Source organism: Gouania willdenowi, chromosome 1, assembly GCF_900634775.1.
Source record: "Gouania willdenowi chromosome 1, fGouWil2.1, whole genome shotgun sequence".
NCBI classification, from domain to species: domain Eukaryota; kingdom Metazoa; phylum Chordata; class Actinopteri; order Blenniiformes; family Gobiesocidae; genus Gouania; species Gouania willdenowi.
The window spans coordinates 30,016,586-30,035,747 of NC_041044.1; the positions used below are offsets into that span (position 1 = coordinate 30,016,586).

General features: G+C 38.2%; 1 protein-coding gene across 3 annotated transcripts in view; it reads right to left on the reverse strand.

Annotated features, from left to right (window-relative positions):
• Positions 1-7,385: 7,385 nt before the first annotated feature.
• Positions 7,386-19,162, reverse strand: part of dlc1 (DLC1 Rho GTPase activating protein) — an 89,724-nt gene continuing 77,947 nt past the window's right edge. For all 3 annotated transcript variants that reach the window (XM_028467662.1, XM_028467711.1, XM_028467789.1), the window contains 8 exons: positions 17,401-17,560; positions 16,413-16,620; positions 15,822-16,038; positions 14,907-15,021; positions 13,481-13,687; positions 9,900-10,117; positions 9,626-9,799; positions 7,386-8,828 (listed from right to left, as the gene is read on the reverse strand). In XM_028467662.1, coding sequence (XP_028323463.1) covers positions 8,726-8,828; positions 9,626-9,799; positions 9,900-10,117; positions 13,481-13,687; positions 14,907-15,021; positions 15,822-16,038; positions 16,413-16,620; positions 17,401-17,560 — 1,402 coding nt within the window. In that variant the 3' untranslated portion in view covers positions 7,386-8,725. The remainder of the gene's footprint in view (positions 8,829-9,625; positions 9,800-9,899; positions 10,118-13,480; positions 13,688-14,906; positions 15,022-15,821; positions 16,039-16,412; positions 16,621-17,400; positions 17,561-19,162) is intronic.

Here is a 19,162-nt window from a genome sequence, read left to right on the forward strand (position 1 = left end):
GTTTAAAATCCTCCTGTGAGCATACAAAGCTCTACATGATCAAGCTCCTCTGTATCTTAAAGGCCTGTTAGTGCCCTATTGTCTGGGCAAATCACTCCGCTCTCTGTTTGCTGGTCTTCTGGAAGTTCCTAAAGTGTCTAGAAGTAGAATAGGAGGTAGATCATTCAGCTACCAGTCTGCTCACCTTTGGAACCAGTTCCCAGTCTTAGTGCAGGAGGCTGCTACTCTCTCCACCTTTAAGCCTAAACTCAAAACCTACTTATTTGCTAAAGCGTATACCGTATAATGGTGTTAACCTAACCACTAGGAACAAAGCCCTAAACCTAAAAATAGGAACTAAGAACTAAGATTATATAGTAGAACACCAACATTATATTCAAACACAATCCACCACATAGCTCTAATGGGCTGCAATGGGATGATGTCCATTTCTGAACTTCGTTGTATACCCATCACATTGCTCATGAGTCACACTGCTTACACATCATTCACACTGATGTCCATTCATTTTCATTCCACTGTATTTTTGTATCATGTTTTTTCTGCAGTCTGTGCCTTCTCCTCGCACTTCTCTCTCTTTTCTGTTTCAGGTTCTTGAAGCTGGAGTTTACAGTGATGTTCTATGTTTCTATCCTGTTCTGTTGGTCCTTCTGTCCACTAACCCCAGCCAGTCGAAGCAGATGCTGCCACCTCTGAACCTGGTTCTGCTGGAAATTTCTTCCTGTTAAAAGGGAGTTGTTTCTTCCCACTGTCGCTGAATGCTTGTTCATGTGGATCTTGTTGGGTTTTTTCTTTCTTATTCTTAATTTTATAGTTTGATAGCGCTTTGAGATGACTTTGTTGTCATTTACGCTACATTAATACAGTTGAATTGAATTGAAAAGTTGAAATATATTTAATATAATGTAACTTTTAGTTTTCTCCATGGTGAAATTCTTCTCTACATTTTCCTCATTTTCCCTGAAGGGTAGCAGTGGGCTGCCAATTGCAGCATATAGCATAATCCTGGTTGGCACACGTTAATTTTTATTTCATTTTTGTTTTAAAATTTTATTAAACTTAAAGGAAACATTTTTATATCTAAAACCTGGCCAAAAATCAATAAATAAAATAAAACATTATAAAGTTTTCAAGCTGAAAAAAGACCCTCAATTTAAATAGATGTACTTGTGCAGTGATCATACTGATGGGTAGCTGATGACATGCAAAAACAAAATAAAATAAAATGAAAAAAGTTCAATAAATAGAGTAACTGAGCCAGACGGATGGTTTTTCAAACAGTTGTTAATGATATCACAGGTGGTGAGAACCAGTTGTGATTAAACTTTAGTTGACATGGCCTATACAAAGCAGCTCTGGTAGACTAGATATAGCTCAGCTACATTCCACATCACATGACTTTTGCAAACAGCACCTGTAGCCAGACTAAGATGGAAGACCATTATCCTTTACCCATCTAACTTTAGCCTCTGCAGTGTGTGCATTAGGTCAATTATTTTTACCATTGATGATTGTTTTCTACCATTGGAGCCTGCAAGACAGAGAAATGGTTCTCGGCTGCACAAAATATTCATTAAAAAAAAAAAGAAAAAAAAAAATCAATTTATAATATTAGGTATAAAGCCATTGTAATTCAGAAACGATAGTTTTCATTATCACGTGTGTGTTTAACGAGAAATATAAATAAATAAAACTTCTGGCTGTATTGTGCAGACTGTTTGTAAGGTGACATTGCCCTCTAGCGGTCAAAGTGCACTACTACACTTTTTGTGCACAACCTGTTAGCGTTCAGTTTGGCAATGAAGGCAGGATTTTCATTAACATTAAAAGTGGACAGCTTTTTTCTACGGCTTTACGGACCATATCCACACCTACATGGAATAAATAAACTCCTATTGTTCTATGTATATAAAAGATAGTTTTTTTTTGCTGATGTATGCTAAAAGCTACACCAAAATTCCATTCAGCTTTAATATGTTTTGTCTTAGTTAGTTTTAGGTGTGGTTTAAACTATGGAAAGTATTTTCTTTTCTTTTAAAATGCATTAAAAGATCATGTACATTTCAAAATAAAGTACAAAGAAAAATCTGTTTGATGAACAAGGTCAACCATTTGATTCTTTTTTTTTTTTTTAGCAATATTACTATAATACTATCACATTTTTGTGGTACAAGTTATTCAGCTGCTCACTTCTAGGTGGAAGACAAATAATTTAATTGTGTAATGGAAAAAGGTAACTTATTTTAACTAAAAGCTGAAAAAAGAAATGCAGGAAAACCCCCAACCACCAAAACATTGTTTTTTAATTGTTTGCTCATTAAATTAGTAAGATACATTTAATCCTGTCAGCTTGATGATGATATATTTTTATTGGGTTTAAATTGAGTAATGCTTTTACCACATTGTCTTTGAAACTAACTTTCAGCTATATATCATAATATATATGAGTTTTTCACATATATAGCCAAGAGTCTCTCCCATTAAAACGGTTCTTATACAAAACATCAAAGTCAAAATGGACAGTTTGATATCTAAACCACCAGGGAGCAGGAGTTACCCATTCAAGTATATGATGATGATCCTAAAGACTGGCACACAGTGACACAGCCTGTTTACCCTGAGACATTTAAGAGACAACCAAATTGTTACATAAACACACAGACAACAATTCTTAATGTACTTTATTCATGCAGTATTATGGGATGTTATGAGGGCGTAGGCCGGTGGGACGAAACATTGCCAAAAGGTTTTTTTGTCCAAGAAAAATGAACATGTTTATAGATTTCACATAAACACCTTTTCGCGCGAAGTCAGTGCTTGACTGAGCAACGCACTCCGCCATTTCAAGAGGGGTTTGCTTTTGCTTGACAACCGCCATTGATCACCAACAACACGGTGGAGATCTGCACTTTTTTTTTTTAATCATAGAATGCCCAAATCCACCGTGGTATTTAACTGTCAAATATATACTTTTACAGAATACCTACAGAAAAGGGCCAGAAACGGAAATGATGGATCCAAGCACTGAGGCGAACAAACGACGACGGAACCACATGAGCCCAAAATCAAAGTGGTCATATGTTTGCAGTAGACATTTTGTTAATGGTAGGTTGTGTAATTTGGGGATCTTATTTCTTCCTGACTGATTTTATGACATTGATTATGAATTAGCCTCGCTATGATGCTTTACGAACAGAATTTTCGACAAAATCGACATTCTTAAGGTCACTTAACAAATCGGAATAGACTTCTGAACAGAGCGTGTTGGTTGTTGGCATTCGCGTGAGTTTCTCGCCATCGTCCTGTATTAGTATTTTCCCATAAATATCCTGTATTTTAATGTAATAATAATAATTGAAAGATAAATAAATAAAAAACCTCCCTCTGCCTTACTACACTGAATGCTGTCACTAGCCTCACAAGACCTGAAATGGCCTGAGTGGCAGTTCTTGCGAGATTAGAGCCAGCAGCAGGAACAAACCAGGAAACAACTCAGAAGAGCGATAGATGGATGTAAGAAGATGTTCTGGCAAAAAAAAAAAAAAAAAAAAGTCATGTAAACCAACCAGATCCAGATGTTACTTTTCTTCATATCGGTGCTTGGCCTTTGGCACTAATCTGCTGAAATATTGGTAAGACATTGAGTAAAACCTTCGTGTTGTCCGCGGTAAATAGCGTAAACAGCGGTTGTCAAGCAAAAGCAAACCCCTTTTGAAATGGTGGCGGGCGTTGCTAGGTCAAATGTCCCGGATGCTGATGTCACAGAGAAAAGGTGTATACTGATGGAGCCCGGAAATGAGCAGCTGACTGTTGCAGCGCAATGAAGCTAGTGCCAATTAGACAGTTTGTGATGCACTTTTCAACAGTAAGATGTTTAAATCATCATATTGGATATTATTATTATTATTATTATTATTATTATTATTATTATTATTATTATTATTATTATTATTATTAGCGTATTTAATAACTTCTGGGAACAAATTTGAGATGACATGAATCACGACAGTGAAGCATTTCGAACTTCCTTTGTTGCAACTCACTCTAGCAGCTCTGGATAGGACAAAACAAGCCCACACTTCATTTCCCATCCAATACAAACCCAAATCGTGGCTTTTGGCACTTGAAGGGCAAAAACTGTTGTTGGTTTTAAGATAATCCTACTAATCTAAGGTAAACTGCATCATGATACAAATACAGATTAGTATGGGTATGAGAAGGCAGCTGTGGTGGTGGTCGAGCCTTGCTTTGGTTAGTCTGTTGCCTTTGGTGCCAATGTGTGTAAATGTAGCTAAAATTTGATGAGAAGTTTTGCAAATGTTGATGATAAATAATCATATTTAAACTCCATCTCTTTCCTTTGTGTCTCAGATTTTGCAACCTAATCTCATGAGGATTTAATTAAGTTAATATTTATTTTGTGTGTGCCAACTCGGTTTCCTAATTTTTTTCATGCTGCTTGGATCAAAAACATGCTTGAGATGGATAAACTGGGAATTGAACCCCTGCTGCCACTTTGAAAGAAGAAGCCCTTGACCAATCACTAACTGGAGCTAGAGATACGTTGTTGGTTGGGTTCGGGCTGGGGGAAATGGTAATGGTTCAGGTTAGGAAAAAAAACCTTCCATTTTAAATACATTTGCTTGAAATTTGTTTAAGCAGCATAAAAAAAATAAATTCCAATGGCACAAAAAATAAAAGAGGAAATCATGGTAACAGTTTCACCATCCCCCGTGAAACTGGGCTGGTCCTACCGTGATATGAAAGGTGAAAGCTGGGACAGTCAGTCAGGTGTTTTATGAGTCGGTGTCGTGCACATAAACTAGCCTTTCTGCCTCAGGAATGTCTGAAATATGGAGATATGATGAGGAATGATATGAGGTCAGCTGTAGAAACACTGTGTGACTAAACACTGTTAAAATATGGTGTTATCCCGAGGACATACCATCCTTGTTGCCATAACAGTACCGCAAGTGATCCATCTGAGCATTCCAGTCCACCTAGAGATATACGATGGACTGTTCCTCTCTGACATTTGGCAGCTTCGTGGGATTTCGTGTGCACAAAATGATGATTGTTGTCGTCTTCAAAGGTGTACTGGGAAAATGTACAATCTGCCGCAAACTGGAACAGATTGTGTATTTTTTGTTTTGTTTTTGTATGTGTGCAACAAAGATAAAGCTATACACAAATAGACGCTAGAATCTTCTCATTTGTACAGTTGAGGTTTTCCTGTATGCACTAAAAATCAAAAATGACAAATATGGCTCAGTCAGTGTTTGATGGATGCTTTACAAATCCAACAACAAGCTCCCTCACTGAAGAATGTGCACGTTCATATTCATTTATCATTATGGGAAACGTCCTACGCCTGATTCTCAAACCAGGCTGCAGGAATGTAGCCTGGCTTCTGACTCTGGGTCAGTCTTATCTGGTCCTGCGTTATCTCTCTGAGGTGTTGGAAAAACACAGACACATGTACATGCAAGAACACTCCAGCTCTAAGAACGTGCGAGCAAACACAGTCACAGGCACTGTTCAGTCTGTATGACCTCAGAGAGTGTTTACAATGACTTTCCTGTTTTATCTCATTTATATCATGGCCAGCTCCAACCTCAATATAACACTGAACTAAGATCTTATGTAGAACACCAACATTATATTCAAACACGAGCCACCATAGCTCTAATGGGCTGCAATGGGATGATGTCCAGTCAGACACAGTTATGATGGGTTGGAGACAACCCCCCCACTTCTGTTCCTTGTTGCAAAACCCATCATACTGCTCACACTGCTTTACACCATTTACACTGATTTCCACCCCATATATCATTACGTGCGACCAGTACAAGACGAAACCTCGTTTGCAGTGGTAGCATTTCAGAGCATGGAGGATGTCGCAAGACATTTAATGTTAACCCAACCACTAGGAACGAGTGTATCATAGTATATCATGTTTTTCCTGCAGTCTGTGCCTTCTCCACGCCCTCCGAGGGCTCTCTTTTATCCTGATCGATGGCTCATGGCTCAACTAATCTGGGACACCCGGATGGACTCATCATTGGTTCACGGCTCAACTAGTCTGGAACAGTCGGATGGACTCATCATTGGTTCACAGCTCAACTAGTCTGGAACAGTCGGATGGACTGATCAATGGTTTACGGCTCAAATAGCCTGGAACAGTCGGATGGACTCATCATTGGTTCACAGCTCAACTAGTCTGGAACACTCGGGTGGACTATTCTTCTTTCCTATCCTGTTTGCCCTTCTGTTCACTAACCCTAACCAGTTGAAGCGGATGGCTGCCACCTCTGAACCCGGTTCCGCTTGAGATTTCTTCCTATAAAAAAGAGGGAGTTTCTTCTTCCCACTATCGCAAAACGCTTGTTCATGTGGCTCTTGTTGGGTTCTTTCTTTCTTACTAGGGGCTCTATTTTTTTGTTAAGCGCTTTGAGATGACTTTGTTGTAATGTGCGCTATAAATAAAGTTTGATTGAATTGAATTGAACTAACAACTGTGACAGGATTTTGCCACCAGTTTAATATACTGGTATTATATCCTCTAAATAAATTTAAATAAAGTACAAGTTTTCATAGAATTTTTTCGTTGAAGTCATCGAGACCCAGAAGAAGTTATGTAAGGGTATGATTGGTTTACTGATCGTTATAGGATTGTTTCCCCAGGCTGTTTTGTTCATGTCAAAAGATTTGTAAAAAAAAAATATGCTGAAAAAAAAAAATAGCTGGTCCAACTTGGTTGAACTGTTTCAAATGAGTTACATTTTTTGAAAGTAAGGTAATAAGTTAGATTAACACAATAGATTTCATTGAATTAAATTATTCTTATATTAATGTTTTGCATTAGTCCAACTTAAAATGAAGGCAAGTCAACTTAATGCTTTTAGTTTTTTCAACTCAATAATTTGTATGACCCAATAGTAAAATACTGCTCGCTTCTAACCTGATACCATAGATTAATGGAAATGATTTTTTGTAGTAACCTTAAAATTGCATTTAAGTTTGCTTAATAACTTAATTTACAAATTCAAGTTGGGAGAAAATATTAAAACGAGACATACATTTAAAAAAACAATTGAATACTATTTTTCTAGAGAAATTCTAGTAAAGATTTGAGACGTCTTGACATCAGACGTACCTGCCAACTATGATAATTTACTGGTCAGGAAATATGGCAAAATTCAGCAAGATGGAAATATAGCGATGTTTGGAAAGTGATGGGTGTAAGCGTGTCATTAGCTTAAACAAACTGTAGATTAAAAGCTTTACAGTGCACATTATGAGGGATTTAAAAAGCACATAATGCAGAACAGTTGTCCTTGTGCGCCCTGCATTATATAATCCAAACACACACAGAGACTAATCCATTCCTTTTTTTAATACATTTAATAGTGCACTTTAATTAACCTGTACAGAAATAATATTAATAAAAAAGATAAACAATTTTTCCATTTCAGTGACACAAAGCTTAACATGTACAATACAATACAATAAAATGGCATGAAACAAAAAAAAACAAAAAACATATGAGGTATAAATATATTTACTTTAAATTAACTGTCATTGTCATGCGTTATTTGGCAGGGACATGGTTAAAGTACATTTACGCTATTAACAATGTCTTAGTGAATTATTGATATATTATTGATAATTGATACAGATAGACGTGAACAGACTGCAGCACAAGTGTTTTAAATGAATGAAAGAAGTCAACTATTAAGATGACAATAAACCTTTACTTTTTTTTATGAAACACTGCTAGGACAATGAAAAGAAAGTATATGCTGAGATAATTTCCTTCTTTTAGTTACACACATTTCCCCCCACGTCTTTACAGTAAAACCTGTAAAATCTCCCACTTTATAAATGTGGAACAGTGCATTGTGTAGTGCGTATAGTACAGCACAGTAAGTGAAATTTGTGTTGGTTTACATATAAAGTATCTGTTTATTCTAAATTTGGTCCAACAAATCTGGTTCTGTAAGCGTATCGAGGCTAACACTTTATTTTTAAGGAAAAATGACTTAAATGGCTTTTATTTTCTTTTTTCTCATGGTGTGCCAGCCACCCGCTCTCATCTCTGCACTCACTCATCTCTACTTTCAAACACTACAACTTTCTGCGCTATCAGACACTCACAATCATTTCACAAAAACCTAATTCAATTGTCTCCAAGCAGTCTGCTTATTACCGGCGCTTTCACATTGATCCATCAATCAGCCGAACACAGCCATCCTCACATTCTCTCATGTGCTTTAGTGTAACAGAAAAACCGGACACGGGTAACAAAGGCTGAAAAAGTGTGAGCGGAATACAAAATGTACACATTATTCTCATGCAGGAAACCAGTGCAACAAAAAGTGACTTGACCGTTTGTTACTTGACGTGCACGCGCACATGGCAATTCTCCCTTGCTTCTCAGAAGCAGTAGCATCCTTTTGGATAAAGTTTCCACCACACATTCTTTATCAGTAACATTGAGTCCTCTGGCCAAGGGATTGTTTGTGTGCCAACAGTCCTTTGAGCAACACACCGACAACTCCTTCGAAACAGTCCAAAACCTCAGCTCGTGTACAAAGGCAAGAGAAGTGTCCTTCAGTCCAGGATGTGCATGTTCTTTGTCCTTTAGACGTGAATGACTAAAAAGAAAACATCTTAATGTTGTCCAGCTTTCCTGTCATTCCAAGAACTTTTTAAAATGTCCACATCATCGTTTGTCCGCGGCCACAGAAAATGAGTCTCGTATCCGTGCCACCTCAGCAGCACACAGGTGTCCGTACAGTTTGTTGTACCACTCTGGGAATCGACCCCTGAACAAAAAGACAGACACGTGGGGTCAGATCAAAAGTGTACCTCTTTACTAAAAGTTCCTGTAATCAGAGGTAAAAAGTAATGGATTCTCATGTTCCTGTAATTTTATAGGTACTTCTAAATCAGTCATTTCACTTGTACTTAAGAATGTTTTAAATCAAATCAAATCAACTTTATTTATATAGCGCAAATTGCAACAAAGTCATCTCAATGTGCTTAACAAAATATAAAATTCACAGTAAGAAAGAAACAGTGACTTTTAAAAGAAGTAAAGTCATTCATTACATTTCTATACCCAAAATATATATTTTTGGTTTTAAAATGGTCAACAGACATTGTGAAACTACAAAAAATGAAATGACCAGACAATCACCAAATGCATCACATCATAGTCGACCAATCAGATTGAATGTAAAGCACTGCACCAAAACAGCATTGAATGCTGGTCATTTTCTCATTTTTAGAGTTCATAAATTTACCTATGCTTAAAGCCTGAGCATTTTTTATTATTATGAATGAAATTCATTGGTGTTATTTTATTTTTTTTTTAAATATTTGTAAATTATTGACAAAACTTTTATTTTATACAAATGCCTTTGTGGGAAAACAAATTAAGTTCCAATTGTGCAAGATTTTGAGTACTATTTCATTGAGTTACTTTTTACTTGTACTTGAGTATTTTATGTATGACTTACTTGTACTTGTACTTGAGTACAAATTCTATCAAGTAACTGTACTTCTACTTGAGTAGGATATACAGTATCTTTACACCTCTGTCTGTAATAGGCCAGCTCACCTGCAGTCGTTTCTGGAAATATGTGTTAGTCGAGATTTGTTGGTCCCACACGGCTCAATGAAGTAGCGTGAGGTAAGGACATTGGCTCGGACGCCCACCACCGGCACCTCGTCATGGTCGACAGATGTACAAACCAGGGCACAAGCGCCCTTTGGCAGGTCTGTTAGCCACGTTCTAGAAGGGGAAAAATTTAAATGAATATAGGAACAACTTCCAAGTAAAAGAAACAAAAAAAAAAATCTAAAAATGAACTCAGGTAAGTTTTCTGGTTTACCTGAGAACCAGGTAGTCTCTGGTGGGATGAGGAGCCATGGTGTTTCTGACATACTGGTAGATCTCCGTCTTTTCGTCGAGACTCTCCACCACTCGGCTTTCTAGGAGGTCCTCGTCCCAGTGTCCCTGCTCTCGCAGCAGCCGTGTCAGAACCTCCTCAGGACTGGCAGGAACCTCCACCGTGACTTTCCACAGCCTCAGTGGAAACCCATCATGCACCTTTAGGAAACAAATAAAAAGATCTTTTAGACCTTTTGGTTTTAAGAAAACTGGCGCCCTGTCCAGGGTGTACCCCCGCCCAGCGCCCTATGAGAGCCGGAGATTGGCACCGGCAGACCCCCGCGACCCTGTTAAACGGGAATAAGCGGGTATGAAAATGGATGGATGGATGGGTTTTAAGAAACACCTAACGGTTCTTTATTTAGCATGCACGTTAGGGTGTTTCACAAAATGTATGTTCACCAAATTTTGCCAGATCGCTTTTTGCCTTGTTCACATAAAGATATAAACCAAAAATGGAGTCAAACAGCAGCACATTTAGGGGTGGCACAGTTTTTTTTCTCTTTTCAGGAATAGTGGATGAACTTTTCTCGGGTTCATACTCATTTAGTATAAATACAGGGAGAAACAAATAATGACCATATTTTCCTTTATTTTGTTAAAGTTTCTGATATCTGTGAAAGTTACACATTCCCTGGTTGAGCAATGAAAATTGCGAAAGAGTCTGCCACGTTTTACGAACGTCATATTGGCTCAGATTTTGGTATAGATGTTCAAAATGTAATATATCACACCAGTATATTGTGAACCACCCTAATGCACGTTTTAGCATTGTGCTTGCCTTTTATAATCACTAGCAGAGGTCAGTTACACAGCGGTTACGCCACTTTTCTCCTACGACATGTTGAACGTCATTGACGTAATCACATTACATTAATGAATCAGTCAAATTAAATATAAAATACAGTTTGTTCCAACAGCAGGCTTCACTCTGAAGGAAATCTCTTCAGCCCACGTGTGTGTGTGTGTGTGTGTGTGTTAAGCTGATGCCACCATGGGATAGGGCCCAGTGCTGGGATGGGAAAGAGGGAAGCGGAGGGCTAGGCTACTTTCACACGGATATGTTTCTGCACAGGAAACCCTAACTGTGGGTTTTCCACTGGATATTTAGAGAAGCAGGATAAAGGAGAGGTGAACGCTAAGAGACAGAGAGAGAAGACCGGAAACAGACACACTGTGTGTGCACTTCACGAATCATGACTCAGTTATGTGCCTTTGAGGGATTGATCTTTTTTGTTTTTGTACAATATTTAACATTTTACGAGACAACTCAAACAAGTCACTATGTTTAGTCACTCTTGAGAAAATGTGTGTGCCTGCGGCTCTACATATTTGAGAGAAACCTATAATTTCTCACAACCCATCAAAAGAGGTCAACGCATCTTGGGTTACCATATTTTTGTTTCTAAAAACAAGGGCACTTGGCTCGGCCTCGAGAAACCTGAACCATTTATCCTCCTGAGTTTATTCAGATTCCCTTTCTATCTTTATAGGAGGCAGAGCATGTCTAAGAAAGACAGAGTAATATAGCTCAATAAAACTAGAGGAATCCATTCAAACTATCCCATGACCACGAGATAGTCAGGCTACGATGGGGTACAGCTGTGGTAGGCTCTCGTGGATTAAGTCAAGCTCAATAAATTGCTGTAGATTTCTTTACAAAGCCCAATGTCAGGTTCTGTTTATTTTGTTTAGCCCTTATGGTTCTTTTAGTCATTACGAGTTTTAGTTTATTCTGACTTCCTGTGTTTACTCTTGTCTTTGTGTTTCCAGGTATTCCTGCTCCATGTCTCCACATCCCGGTGATGTCAGTGTGTTTGGGTTCTGACTGATTAGTTACCTCATGTTTTCCACCCAGGTGTGGCCCGTTCCCAATCAAGCTTCCCACACTATTTAGCTGAGTGCTTGGACGCAGCGCGATGGCTGGATCAATGTCTTATGTGTGTTGTCGGCCCTCCTGGTGCGCTGCTGCGTTTGGTCTCCTGCTCCCTGTACCTCCTTGTGTCTTTTTAGATTTTGGATTAAACATGGACTGGTTCCAAGAACGACACACCTGCATTCTGCCTACATCTATCTCTGCTTTTGGGTCCACACCGTCACCTAACTCTGACACACAGTTCACTTTTAAAGCATGCCAAATGGTCCTATGCAGAGGTAAAAGTAATGGATTACAAGTAACTCACGTTACTGTAATCGAGTTGCTTTTACAAGTACTTAAAATCAGTAATTAGGGCCAAAACACCAGAAGTTGTGCGAATGCCCTATTGCTCCCGTAAGGATTGTTCTTCTTCTTCTTTACCCGCCACTTTACTTGGATTTGTGAGGCCCTTTGAGGGAGTGCAATTTTATGAAATTTGGCAGGATGGTATAGTTTATTAAAAGGACGAGTAATTTTCTGATCCAATTTCAGGACTCGTTAGCACCACCTAGAGTTTGTAACTTTTCACTGGTTTGAACTAGCTGGATGGCATTCAGTAGGTATATGCATTGGACCGTGACTAACAAAAATGTAATTTGGACTTATAACCTAAATTTAACAGGAAGTCTGTAATTTTGAATTTAACACTTTTTCTCAATTTTCTGAACATCTTCAAAAGCAAACTTTGCCTAGAGGATTCATCATTTCCACATAAAATTTAGAATTTATGTTCTTGACAAGTTGAAGAGCCTTGTTCCTGAAAACGGTGGATTTTGTACCACATTGTCAGGCCTACAGGGGGTGCTAAATGTTCATCAATTTGAAGCAAAGTCATTCATTACATTTTTACACCCAACCGTCACTGAGTAAATTATATATATTTTTGTTTTAAAATGATCAACAGACATTGTGAAACTACAAAAAAATGAAATGACCAGACAACAATCAAATGCATCACATCGTAGCCGACCAATCAGATTAAACCTAATGCACGGTGCCAAAAACCGCATTGAATGGAGGTTATTTTTGCAGTTTTAGAGTTAAGAAATGTAACAATACTTAGAGCCTCAGAATTTATTTGATTTTGAATTCAATTCAATTCAATGGTGTTATTTTTATTTTATTTTTTTATTGTACGTTTTGACAAACCTTTTATTCTGTACATAAATAAATAAATTATTTCACCCTCTCCCTTTTTAAGTTTATTCATGAGATGTCAAGATTTATTACCAAAAATAAACATGTGGGATAAAAGTAACAGGTAACTTTTACATTGAGAACTAATTAATTGAGCTACTTTTTACTTGTACTTGAATATCAAGTAACAATACTTCTACTTGAGAAGGATATATCAGTACTCTTTACACCTCTGGTTCGTTGAAAACAACAAAAACTGTATCTTTTCATGAAATAAAGATGTTTCTTAATAAATGTCTTTTTATTTGACTTTTCTCCTGATTGCAACACACAAATGAAAACTTTTCACTCTTTTTGTTTTGTTCCTACAGCCGTCTGGACAGTTCCAGGTAGAAAATGTGGCAGCAACAGTCCAAACCAATGTGAAAAAGTCCAGACATAACTCACAGGTTACTGAATGAGCTCACCTTCCTACAGGCCAAGTCGGCGTGCTCTGGCGTGGAGCAGCTGTCGTATCCCTTGAACTTGTCTTTGGCTTCTTTCAGAAGCACATCCAGGCTGTCCTGCAGGTAAGCTCTGTGGCCGGCCGCTTCACCTGAAAGCTCCTCCATGCGCTGTGGCAGCAGGGCCTGTTCCATGTAGGAGTTCCTGCAGCGGTTCATTTCCTCAGGGATCTGTGAGACAGAAGGAGGAGGATGAAGAAGAGGAGGAGGAGGAAGGTTAAACACGCTGTCATTTAGAATACCAGACAACTGAATAAGGCAATACTGACTACAAAACATTAAAATAAAAATCTCAGCACATCTGTTTGTACTTAAAGGTTAAACAAAGCCAGAACATCATTACAGTCTGAACAAATTAGATACTTTATTTTATTTAAATTTTTTAGAACTTATTTTTTATTTCCGAAGTAGAGAGCTGGTACATTTTCAAACGCAGTTTTCCAACTTATTACACTTTCTAAAATTCTTACAGCTGCATCCATATTGTGTTGTGTTTGACAGATAGAAACAATCAATATTTCAGCCACAAATAAATTACTTTAGAAAAATGGTGTTATTTATAAATGCAACCAGGATTAATCAAAGAAAAAAAAATAAAAGGGGGGAACATAAATAAATAAATAAATAAATAAATAAATAAATAAATAAATAAATAAATAAATAAATAAATAAAACCAAAATAAAATAAATAAAAAAAACAAGAACCAGATATGTGGGATTGAGAAGATTGGTTTGGAGTGAGTTGAGTAATATGTAGGTGGGTTTAGGTCATTTTATTGCACAATTATGGCCTCAGCAGTTTGATAAACTTTAAACTGGAAATCTTTCATTCATTAACTTAACAGCATTATATATAGGCTAACAATAATACAATTCAGATGTAATTGGTTTTGCATGTGTAGTCTGAGCACAAACCAGGAAGCTCTTTGGCAGATAGATGCACCAAATGAGCTTTTAGTGAGATAATTGCATTTCACAGACGATAGAACTGAAAAATGATCCCTGTCCAGTGAATGGCTTTCTATCAAGATTAGCATGGCTTTGTTTGATTATTTCCTGTTTACATTAAGAGCTCTTCTTTAGGACACGCTGCAGCTCACAGCCAGTGTCAGATTCTATCCAACGGAAACATCCAGAACAGGTGGCGCATTAGCTTTATGTAATAATTACCACTGCTTCAAAACGATTCAACTCGGATTGGTTGAACAAGTCATGCAACTGTGCTTGTTTCCAAAACACAAAGTTGGAGGCCGAGTGAGGACATCCATTGTCGTCAAACACCTTTATCAACCTAAATGTCACTGGATTGTAGAGATGTTTTCTCTATGACGCGTTACATGAAAACGGCTTGTGATTGCACTCAAGGAATAAAGTTTTGTCAAACACTGACCCTGAAGAGTTTCCTGCACTCCTGGATCATGTGTGCGAGGCCGTGAGTAGCAGCTAGGTTCTCGTTCAGGTCCTTCTGGTCAGGCTTGCCCAACATTTGCTTCCGGTTCATCACCCTGTACCCCGAAAAAGAAAGAAAGCAGGATTAACACCAGATCAATCAATCAAGACGGGAATTTGCACCTCCAAAAAAAGATGATCTTCATCATAATAGAATAGAATAGATTATTTTAACAGAAAATAAAGGTTTTGCTGAACTATCTTGACCCCCCCCCCAAACACACACACACAAATAAATAAAAAATATAATAACGCATTTTTCTGTTGAAGACAATTTGGTATATTGATTTATTCTTGTCCAACTCTTGACATTTTAGTCAAAGTATTACAATTTGGCGTATTTTTTTGTAAAAATGTAAGAGTGACTGCCCTCTATGGGGCTAAACCTTGTTATTACATTTACATTTTGCTATTGGCTAAGAATAGTGGTTACATTTTTACAAAAAGATACGTCAAATTGAAAAACTTTGGCTAAAATGTCAAGATTTGCATAATAATCAATCAACAAGACTAGCTCATACCCAAATACAAATGCTTTCAGCAGAAAAAAAGTGGTTTTGGGGTTTAGTTTTTCTTTAAATAAAGCCTGAATGAGTTAACTAGGTCAGGTTATATAATCTTTCTATTTCCTGTCACTGTCCCTTCCTCTTTTTTTTCTCCAGCTTCGCTCTCTTCCTCTGTCCTCCATCAACAGTATCCTTCCCTTTTGTTCATATAGAGTGACACTTTCCTGTTTTCAAAATGTGCACCATACTCCAATGTTACATAAGCACCTACAACAATACCTGTGTCACTTCAGGGAAAAGGCACCCATAACAATAACCTGTTCACATTGTCTAAAAATGCACACACACACCTGGGCGAGGAGCTTTCTTTGCGACGTAAGGTGTTGAGGTGGAAGAGGGATGGGGCGAGACACACGGCCAGGTTGGTGGGGGTCATCTGGTTCTCGGACACGCTGGCCGTCACGTCGCTCAGCAGACACAGCAGCGTCCTCAGCGCCTCTCGGTTCTCGTCTGGCAGCAGAAGCACGGCAGCACGGGCCGCCTGCAGACGGAGCTCCTTTGGCATGTCTAAAGAAGAAAATGGAATTTGTTTTTTCAGGAATAATAACCAGTGTCAAGCTACATCATGTTGTCTTTTTTTGGCTTCTGCTAGTTTAGTGAGGAAGGAGAATGTGTGGGGCCTCCCCCTGCGCCTGTCAAAAATGAACTATGATGGGGTCTGTGCCTGTGACCTAAGTGCGTTATATAAGAGCTATACTGTATGTGCGATTCCTGGTTCATTCTTCATGAACAGGGCGGGCTTTGTTTGACTTTATGTAAACAGCAGTGCTGAAGTCCATTTGAATGGTGATCCATTAGGTTTTTTTTCCTCCTTGCCTCATGTAACACTGGGGAAAAATGAAAACTACTGACATATGTGAAACATATTTTGGGATTCTTACACTGATAGATCTGAAGAAAGGTTTCTGACAACTTGCTCGTGAGCAGAGGCTCAGGCAAATCTCGAAAATACTGCTTCAGCATGTCGGCCACGTCGTACGCTGACTGGCCCTCGTAGTTGACTCCTCCCCCATCGGCGCCGCTTGTCTCATTCATCTGGCGAAGAGCTTGGATGCGAGATTTCACTCCTGATTTTCTAAAAAGACCAACCTGCATGGAAAAAACAAAACAAAAACATAGCGGGGTGTGTCAAGTATACGAATGCAAAGAGTCGTTTGCACGCATGCACATACACATAGGCACACACAAACACATGCTCTTTTAGCCACAGGCTGTTTTGAAAGAATAATATTCTTGAGGTATGTGGATCTACTTATTGGAAGCCAGTATAGTTACATCATCAACCATCCTGGACTAAAATCCAATCCAGAGGCAATCAGTGAGTAACTTTTCACTAAATAACGTAATCAGAGGCCATGAATGCACCATGAGTTGGTGATGTTTGTGAGGCACAGACTCTGACCAGTTACAAAACAGAACATTTAAATAATCAGCTAGGACAAACAATGAGTTTCTCTATCACATCTTTTCTCCATATTTAAATTTGTTTTTCCTGGTCAATGCAGATTTTGAACTATTCAGGACCATAAAGACACTGTTTCCCATACAGAACAGCAGAAGAAAGAAAGGAAAGAGACTGTGTGACTGCAATGACAGAAAGGCTATCAGGGTTTTTCTGACTCCCTGCTCCGGCTTATATAACATCACGACAAAAAACTGATGAATATTTGACTGATTGCAGATGTCCTGTTATTGAGAAGTTACGCAATTTAAGTGCCTAATAAGAAAAAAATAGTTTTAAACTGTCAAACGAGTGAACAAGCGTAAACATATAGAACATTTTGAGACAATATGAGGACTGGAAATGTACTGTAAAAATACTGGAAAAGTACTGTAACAATACTTTTCTACTGGAAAAGTTAACGTTACCTGGTCGAGACAGTGGTTGCGTAAATATCGCATGGCCTGTTGGATTCCTTGAGGCAGGGGTTGGCCTGTCCGCTGAACGATGACTTGCAGTGGAACACCGAACACATTCCTGTCTTTGTAATCACGCACCTTGATCCGCTTCATAAACTTTGGCACAGCCCTGTGAGGAGCAGAGCATAAAAAAAACACAATGCACATGTTACATACATGGACATATTAATTATACATGAAAACCTAGAAGCTACGTGATTGGTAGCTTTGGGATAGACACGCCCTGAGCTTCGAACAAGCTGTGCATCTGCATTAAATGCTGTCTGGGTACAGCTACTAGCATGAAGTTTAAAACTATTTTTTTCATCCATAGTGTAGGCCTCATAGATCAAAAAAATCAAAGGTTATTTGCTCCAGAAAAAGTTGTAAAAGGTTTAAATTGCCGCTCGAAAGTGAGTTTTCTTCTCCACCAAAAACGTTTCTTGAAATTTTTGGAAAAGTTTTGCACTTTGCATTGTGGGATGTGAAATTCCGTAAACGGATGCATAGAAGTGTCATTCTTACCGTAACTTCTTAACTTTGCGAGACATTCAATTTCGGCCAGATTCCGATCTTTCAGTGTAATCCCGGAAATAAATATCCGCCACTATTTAGCCACAACCGTGAAAACACACGAAATGTCATAGAAAGTCACTTTGGCAGTGATTTTAGGGCAAACACAAGCAATCACGGTAAGTAAAAACAATTATATGACTCCAAATCCCACAATGCAATGCCCAAAACGCTATTCACACTGTTAATAAACGAAGGGTTCAATATAAATAAACTTTATAGCAGCAATTTCAACCTTTTACAAATGATCCTTAATTTATTGATTCATGAGGCCTACACTATGTCTTAATCTGATTTTTTTTTTTTCTCCGGCAGCTTTAAAGGGTAAAAAGTAGAAGCGAAAAAACATGTCCAATAAACAGAACCCAAAACTATATGAATGAACCTCTGTATGTCCCAGAAATGCACCAAGCTTTTACACAGAAAAGGAATTTTCGAAAATTTCTCAAAAAAATTCAACTGAAGATGGTTTTACTTTATTTTAATTGAGATTATCCTAAGAAGATTTAACTCTTTAAAAAAATGTGCTACACCTGGTAGGCTACACCTATTGAAAACTCTAGAGCTGCAGATGTCCGTCTCCAGGTTTATGAGAGGGATGGAAAAACAAGGTAAGGGCAAAAAGGAGGTGGGAGTGAGACTGTAAGCCACTGTGTCAAAAGGGGAGGAACTTTTTTTTTTTACATCCACACAGAGGCTGTTCGTAAAGCAAGAAAGTTTATAACCACAAACACAAAGTTAAAACATGCAACTCTGACCATTTTACAAGAATATACCTGCAGATTTATGGCTGTATATATCTCTGCATGGGTGTGAGTGTGTGTATCAGAGAAATGCCATGTGTGACTCAAGACAAGTGTATCTTTGTAAAGGCCTGCTATTCACAAGGCTCACAGGTCTTGAGCCACAGTTAGGGGAAAAAAAATGAAAGACCATATTATGATATGGAATGGAATTCTAGTCATGTACAAGACTGTAGTGGTTAACAGTTGGACACTCTCATTCAGTGAGCACCAACCAGTTAGAAGCCTGTCATCATACTTTCTATTCCTAGCCTCAAACTCAACAGACTACCAAAAATCTGTAGGAAGAGCCTGAAAAGGAGGGTTAGACCTACAATGTGCAAGTTATGGAAGATCCTTTGGAAGGATGATGGCTG